This window comes from Acyrthosiphon pisum, chromosome A3, assembly GCF_005508785.2.
Source record: "Acyrthosiphon pisum isolate AL4f chromosome A3, pea_aphid_22Mar2018_4r6ur, whole genome shotgun sequence".
Taxonomy (NCBI): domain Eukaryota; kingdom Metazoa; phylum Arthropoda; class Insecta; order Hemiptera; family Aphididae; genus Acyrthosiphon; species Acyrthosiphon pisum.
In genome coordinates this window covers 34,013,081-34,021,468 of record NC_042496.1, presented here as the reverse complement: position 1 = coordinate 34,021,468, position 8,388 = coordinate 34,013,081, and the positions used below count along the sequence as shown (strand labels likewise).

Below are 8,388 nucleotides of genomic sequence, written 5' to 3'. Positions count from 1 at the left end.
GGTGTGCTAGTGTGCCGTAGCACACCGGGCCGGCTTATACGTGTGGGCCGGGCCGTCGGGGCATTTGAAATTGTGAACATTTTACGATGTTACTAATACATTTATTTAAATTTATTTTTAAATACGAAACAGTAAAAATTAAAAAACACTGCTATTAGTTGGTACAATGCTACAATATAACTTCATAGTCGAACCATAAGTTTATAATAATAATAATTGTATGAGCATATTAGGTATGTTGTACCTATAGTGTATTATAATTCTTTAAGCAACAATTTTAAAAATCAGTTTCATTCAGAAAAATGGTTAAACACTTTATCTGATTTGGTTGGTACATCGACCGCCAGAAAGTGATTGCTAAACTACAATTATTCAATCATTTGCAAATATTTATAAAATATTGTAGATTTGTTGAAAAAGAGAACAGAATGATGACATTTATATAAAGTTTATATTAAAAGTAATGACTATAATAACGCGACGATTCTGAAATGAATAAAGATGATTTTGGTTTAATAAGAGTATGAATTGCGACAGTAAAATAAATGATAAAAACAATAGTAAACAAACATCAAAAATATCAAAAGGATTATATATATTTATTCTTATAAAGTGTATCATATTATAACCTATTGTCTATTTATAATTTATACCCGAAAAAGTAGGTATTCATAAAGAAGCTGTTATAAAGGGGTTTGGGCCGTTTAGTTGTATAGAATACTGGGCTGTTTACCTCCCAGTCCGCCCCTGAAGGTGAGCATTTGCCCCCGTCTGATTTTAAGAACATCCAAATTGTTGGGGAAAAACATAAAAACCATTTTATTAAATTGAGGGAATATAATATTGTGAAGATACTAGAAAATGATTCTGAAGATAGTAATTAATATTATTTATAATAATTGTTGGTTCGAAATAGTCGTCTGATGCAATATAAATTCTAAAAATAAGACAATCACAATTGCATTTATCCACGATTTATAAAAACCTGTATATTAGAATATGTTTAAAATGTTTCGATTTTTAATTACGTTTTATAGAAAATTGACTTGTTTGACCCCTCTAAAAATATTTAAAATAATGCCAACTAGGAACTAGGTCGATGTAGCCCGTACAGGTAGGTACAATAATTTATTATTTGGCTCCTCTGCGTCTTTTTGTTATAATAAAATTATGCTATTTTTGCCTCAGGTATAGAATAAAGTTATGTCCCAACTAATAAAAACTGAAATGACACTACTGTAACAGTTTAATAAATGTTATAATAACATTTGCGTAGACTTATGACACAAATATAAATATTAAATACAAAAACAAAATAACTAGCAAACAACAACAGGACATTGTTATACAAAATATATAACTTGTAATTATTTACATAGGGGATTCTCAGACACTCAACTAACTGAATCGGAATATGAAACTACTAACTAGGTTAACTCAAAAATAATATACACCTATTGTTTTACTTTGTTTATTTATAATGTGATTTGTATATTATACAACATGATGGTTTTATTTTTCTGGAAAAATTATTTTACAACTTTTTTGTAAAAATAAAAACCAATTAACGAGCACATGCCGTTATGTATGTACCTACAACTACAATATTCAACATGACCCTTAGAAATATATTTGATTAAAATCATAGGCGTGCGCAGACCTGAATTTCGGGGGTTCCTAAAATATTATTGGGCCCTTTCTAAACAAAACATGTATATCAGTTGTACACTGTAACTATATAATTACTAGTACTAACTCTCATAGTTATATATTTCCTTGAATCAATATCTATTTCTAAGATAATTGCAATGTTTAATGTTTATTTATTATTAATTGTACTTTTGTAGTCAACAACATTTAGCTGTTATAATCATAATAAGTAGTTATTCCACTCAAATTTAAAACAATATTGTACGTTTTTTTACTTTTTTTTTCACGAAACATGATTTATTTTTTTACCACATAGTTATTTTAGAAAAAATTACATTTAATTCTAGTACCTAACACCAATTAAAAAAAGGTTGACAAGTGGGTACCGCTCTGCTGTACAGTGGTTGTAATGGATGTGTTATATATAAATATAATGATAAACCATTGTATATGAAAAAAGATTCTGAGCGGTTAATGTAGTCCATATAATATTATTATTTTTTATTCGTTGCTATGGTGTTAAACAAATCCTTAGAAATCAAAATCCCATTTTTAGCGGTTTTTCGTAATTTGTAGACGCTTTTTAAAACTACATTTTGACCTCCTAAAAATACCAAATAGGTTCACTTATCTATCAGAAAAGATACTGATTTCAAAAATCAAAGCATGCTTTCTATCCGAAATGTTGCTGAAAGACAGAAAAATAATACACATTTTATTGTAAAACCAATACATTCTTTCACTCCACTCTGAACCTAATGCGGCTATGATCTAGGACTTAAATTTTAGGGCCCCAATTACAAAATTGCATGAGTGCCCAGGCACACCCGGCACCCCCCGTGCGCACGCCTATAATTAAAATACAACACATATTGTACAAACTGTTAAATGGTAATTGGTCAACTATAGAAGCTATAATATGCATATTTGATGATAATGATGATGTCTATAATATTATAGTACCTATCTATTAAAAATAATTAATTTTACCTGTTATTGTGTGTTTGTAAACACCCGGTTTGACAGTTCTGAGTTCGACATTATTGACGCAAACCACATGTTGAAAATTACTATTGCTTGGCAGCCATGATATAACAGCGGACGTGGATGTCACTTGGCTAGCCTTTACATGTGAAGGTCGTAATGGCAACTCTTTTTCCTTACCAATAACCATAGTACAAGCAGCATCTCTAGAAGTTCTTCTATTAGCTGTTACAGATCTTACACTGATCCTATGTGGCTGCAAACCATACAACGTAATAATATTTAAAATACAATTTAAGTATTGCATTTAGAAATAAGCAAAACAAAGCCATTCATTTTAAGAAATATATTTAAGAAACAAATATAAATTATTTACTAACACAATGCAATTAAAAATTATATTTTTTAGATACCTACCTACCTAATACACTATTAAATTTTGATCATATTAGAATAAAGTTAATAGAAAGCTATGGTCAACTTCAATGTTATGAAATACAATTATTAAACATTTAATTACGTAAATAATAATTCCAACGCAAAACATCAAAGTCGTATTGCAACTCGAATCAGCAAGTTATAGTAAATACTGTTATGACGTATTATATACATGTAAATAATAATATATGTAGGTACTTATGTTATTCAATTTCAATTCGTTTCAAATTATTGTAATCATTGTTAATACTGTTATATAAGTATAAGTGACATGGATATATTAGCGTGTAACAGTATAAACGTTAAAGAAAACGTTGTATTACACAATTATATACCCTATAATATCCTAATATATGTGGAATTATTATTACCTATGTAGGTAATAGCCATAAGTATATATAATTAATGTGCATTCATTTTTTAAAAACCAAACAAAATGTTATTTTTACACAAAATAATATACACATAACTATATATTATTATTATTACCTTGTTTGAGTCAACTCCTTCAACTAAAGCTCTGGTTCTTTCTGTAGCTTTAATAGTCGTTTTCAAATTTCCATCTACGTATACGTGATATGACTCTGGCAAACAACCTTCTTCAGATGAAGGTGCATTCCAACCAATCAGCACGCTTTTGTTCAATTGCCTTTCCAATGTCAGCTGCTTCGGTGCCGGTACTAGCAGCGAGAAGAACATGTCTAACAGTGACGATGTCCCGGAAAAAACAATTCCCCCCCCCAAAACAAGACGCTATTACTCTACGCTAGCTCTACATGCACTAGTCTAGAATATTCAGCCGCCACCATGTAAAAGTATTTTTAAATTTTAAGACCACTATTACTTTTTCCTATTGGTTTTTTATAATTATCATAAAAAAACATGTCACTTGAAACTATTTAATAAAAATAAAACGGATTTTAATGCTTTATTATTAAATTGTTCTTAATAACAATCTATTTACGGAATTCTCAAATAAACGGTTATCTAGGTCCATGTTAATTTAAGTTAGGCAAAAATGTATTAAAACATTACAATTATAATAAGACATATCACCCACAGTTCACACATAATCTAAAGATCTATAAAGCTCTAATTGTAACTAATATATCCTCTAGTATTCCTCGTCCAAAACTTAAAGAAAAATTTAAATTACAACATTTCTACAAACTTAAAAATATACTTTATAATTTATATTTCATACTTTCCTATTAGCAAGCAGTTTACTCCTATGCCTATTGCCATATTTGGACAAAAGTCTATCTGAATTGTTATGTTAATTGTTATTTAATATAATATAAGAATAAATAAGAAGCTGAACAACAGAATTAAATATTATATAAGTAAACAATTTCCAAAATCTCACCATCGTCATCGACGTTATCGTCTTCTTGTAATTCTTCTAACATATTACTATACTCTTGTTGAGCCAGTCTCTTCATTTGTTCGTCTGTTAAGATTTAAAAAAAATTTAGTTTCATTTAATTTTTGAGCAATTTTCATAAATAATATTTGTTTATGTTCACCTGGGAGCATGTATTCAATATTTTGAGGAACCGTAGTTGTCGCACTATCGTCACATTCTCTAAGTCTGACCACCATGGATTGATAGAAATCTTCAAGATCTCTACCATATAGCTGTTGTACATAATTTGAAGGCACTAATCCACGTCTTCCATCTAAAAGCTCACCATCAAAAAACCCGTCCTATATCAAAGAAATATATCCAGTTATTATTGTTACTTAAAATATAGAGATTTTGAACTCCACTATAAAAAAATTATTACATAAACAATAACTAACTTATCCCTCATAACGTTGGCAGTACAACCATAAAATTATCAGACACATATGAAATATATCCAACAAATGCGTTGGATAACATTTCTAGCATTTTTGTTAATAGTCAAGAATAATTAACAAAACAAAACAAAATGCGGAAATATTTAAAATACACCAATATTTGACAAAATTGATTTTATTTTGATTCAAAACCAAATGCCCGGACTTACGTCAAATCTTCACAAAATATGTATACAAGCATTTTGAGCTATTTATAGACATTTGTAATTTTTTAGATTTACCTAAGATATTGCTTCTATAGTAATTTATTTTACTATTAGTTATATGATACCTAGGTTGAATTAATTTTTGACAAAAACGTTTTTTTTTATTAAATTATTATAATATCATATACTTATATAATAGTTATATCATATATAAATATATGATAATTGTTATTGACTTTTGAGTCAATACCAATACGTTGAATTTCGGTGTGAATATGTTCGTGGAATAAATAGGAAATAATAGCTTAAAATTAATTTAATATTTTCAATATTATGTATTTTTGAACACACAATTTAAAATAGAAGTTTCAAGGCTTTTAGTATTATTTATACTTTTTCTTAAATTATATAATAACCTTATATACATTTCCAAGCCTAAGCTAAAATTGAGCATTTCATACACTTGAAACTACAAAATACAATTTGTATATTTCCGTGATCGTAAGAGGATGCTACCCATGGATTTGTTGTCTCCGTCTTACACACATACGACATAGCAAATTTTCGTTCACTAGTTTCAATAGTGAGCTGTTAGTTTTGATATTAGAGTAATTTGACCTATTATTAATTTTCTAGATAATAACATTATCTGTGCTTAAGCGTTGGCTTTTATTCGATATTTTAATTTTCAAGCGAGATATGAGCATTCAAAATGTTTGATACTTCACATACCCATATCTTGCTTGAAAATAAAAATTTTGAAAAATCGGCAACGCTTAAGCACAGTCGCACAGATAATGTTCTTACCTAAAAGTTTTAAAATAGGTCAATTCACTCTAGTATCAAAACTAACAGCACACTATTGAAACTTGTGAACGACAATTTGCCATGTCGTGCGTGTGTAAGACCGAGACAACAAATGTATGGGTAGCGTCCTCTTAACAGCTTTTGTCAAAATTAGAACTTAAATACTTACAAATAAAATTTGAGCGTTTTATATTTTTAAAAAACTATAATAACAACTTTTTAAATACTAACAAATGCAGAAAAAAAATTTTAAAAAAAATAATGTATTGATTTTACAATGATGTGTGTTTTTTTCTTTTTTTTTTTGTGTCTGTGCACATGATAAGTAGTCGAAATAATACTTCGATTTTCAACTTCAATAACTTGTTCGATGATAAAGTGAATATTGTTGGTGCATTGGGGAGGTCAAAATTTAAAGTTCCCAGTAATTTTCAAAAGCACCGTGAAAAACAAAAGAAAAGTTAAGGAAAAATGAGAATTTTTAGGCAAAATCGAATTTTCACAAGATCGACTTTGGTTTTTGGTGTAACTTTAAAATAAATGACCGTAGATACATGGAATTTTCACTGGTTGTTTATATTTCCATTTTCAATACATGATAACATTTTCAAAATATTTTGATTTGTTTTGAACTGTTTAGGGACATTTTCAATTTCTAATTTTATTAGTTTTTTTCTATGAATGTCAATAAAACTTTATTTTTTAAAATACTTTAAAACTTAATACAAGGCTTCTACTATATTGTTACAATGGCATTTGAAAATATTAGAAATTCTTAGTCACAGTTTTTTTATAAGCATTTAAAGTTCAAAAATTGACAAAATATGGAAAAATCACGAAAATTAGCAAATTATTTTGAGTTGAGAATTCGTAAAAATTTTTCTTTTAAAATCTAAGATTTTAAAATAAAATACAAGATTCCTTATAAGATTATTTACCTTTATCAAAAAAAAAATGTCTATAAGAAAGTTAAATTGAATTTTTATGAGCGTTTGAAATTCAAATTTTTACAACATTGGATAATATTCACTCGATTTCTCATGTAGCGATTTTCTTATTTTGTTGTAATTCAAAAACGAATAACTGTAGATGCATGAAAATTTCACTGAATATTTATTTTATCACTTCATATACTTAATAAAATTTTCAAAATATTTTGACTTGTTTGAGTTGTTTACAAACAATTTCATTTTTCTATTTTTTGATTTTTTTTTTCTGTGAATATCAATTAAATTTTATCTGTTGGGCTAAAGAGTGTAAAGATTTAATACAAAGCTCCTAATATATTGCTATAATAGCAGTGGAAAAATATTAAATATACATAGGTACAATTTTTTTTTATAAGCATTTAAAGATCGAATTTTGACAAAATTTATCATATTTAAAATTGAATAGTTATTTTGTAGTTAAAAATTTTTTAAATGTTCAACTTTTATATCTGAGGATTGAAAATTTAAAATAAGATTCCACGTAATTAGTTAATTCTGTTACCAAAAAACCTAAAAATTACATAGACACAGTTTATTTTTATAATTATTTTAAGTTCAAATTTGGACGAAATTACATATAAAAAAATCTAGAATAACTATTTTAGTTATTTTGTTGTGATTGTATAATATTATTCGTGGCTTGAAACTTCTAAAGTATACTATTATTTATCTATGATAGTACCACGGTTTTTTGTTTATGTATATCGCGTTATAAGTACTTAATAGATATTATGATATGATTAATTTGGAATTTATTATAGGTACCTATTATAGGTCAATTTTATTTTAATACCATAGATAAGTATATATATGTCTAATACATAGACTGATATACCGTCTCCGCTCAGAATCGTTTTTCTTATACAGTGATATTATATCATTGAATTCAAATTTAATACTGTCCATTATACAGTGACCCACTTCTAACCTACTGTACAACAGAGCGACATCCACTTACCCACCTTTTTTAACAATCAAATTTAAGTTAAGTTAGAAAATTGCAAATTTGTATCATGAAAGTTTTTTATCTTATTACTATACTTTATCACATAATAGAATTTTTTGGAAATTATTACAAGACCGTAAAATTATTGTGATATTACCCACCAAAAAATAAAATGTCAATAAAGTACCTAAATTTAAATATTTAAACAAAAATATAGGTAGAAACCTATAGAAATAAAAACCTTGGAAATAAAAATATAGTATAATATGAGTTCAGTAAAAGCACATGAAATAATATTATTTCACAACAGTAAACTAATACATTTAAAAAAATAATGCATCCTTATAGAATCATTTATAATTTTAAAACTTGCTAAAATACATTTTGGATTTTTTCAACTACCTGTGACTTTTTGTCGTAATATTCGGTGTAGTATCTCCCAGCCGTCGTCATGGTCACATCGAGCTTTTATCGCAATACATATATTATAGTATATACATATATAACACTCGCCACTATCGTTTTTCTTGCCACTTAATGGTTGTTTTTTTTTCTTATTTATAAA

At 27.2% G+C, this 8,388-nt stretch overlaps 1 protein-coding gene across 1 annotated transcript in view; it reads right to left on the bottom strand.

Moving 5' to 3' along the window:
- LOC100569786 (peripheral-type benzodiazepine receptor-associated protein 1) overlaps nucleotides 1–8,388 on the bottom strand; it is a 31,860-nt gene that overhangs the window by 13,634 nt on the left and 9,838 nt on the right. The window contains exons 6-9 of the mRNA XM_029491489.1: nucleotides 4,599–4,779; nucleotides 4,439–4,522; nucleotides 3,562–3,773; nucleotides 2,641–2,890 (exon numbers count right to left, since the gene is read on the bottom strand). Of these exons, the coding sequence (XP_029347349.1) occupies nucleotides 2,641–2,890; nucleotides 3,562–3,773; nucleotides 4,439–4,522; nucleotides 4,599–4,779 (727 nt within the window). The remainder of the gene's footprint in view (nucleotides 1–2,640; nucleotides 2,891–3,561; nucleotides 3,774–4,438; nucleotides 4,523–4,598; nucleotides 4,780–8,388) is intronic.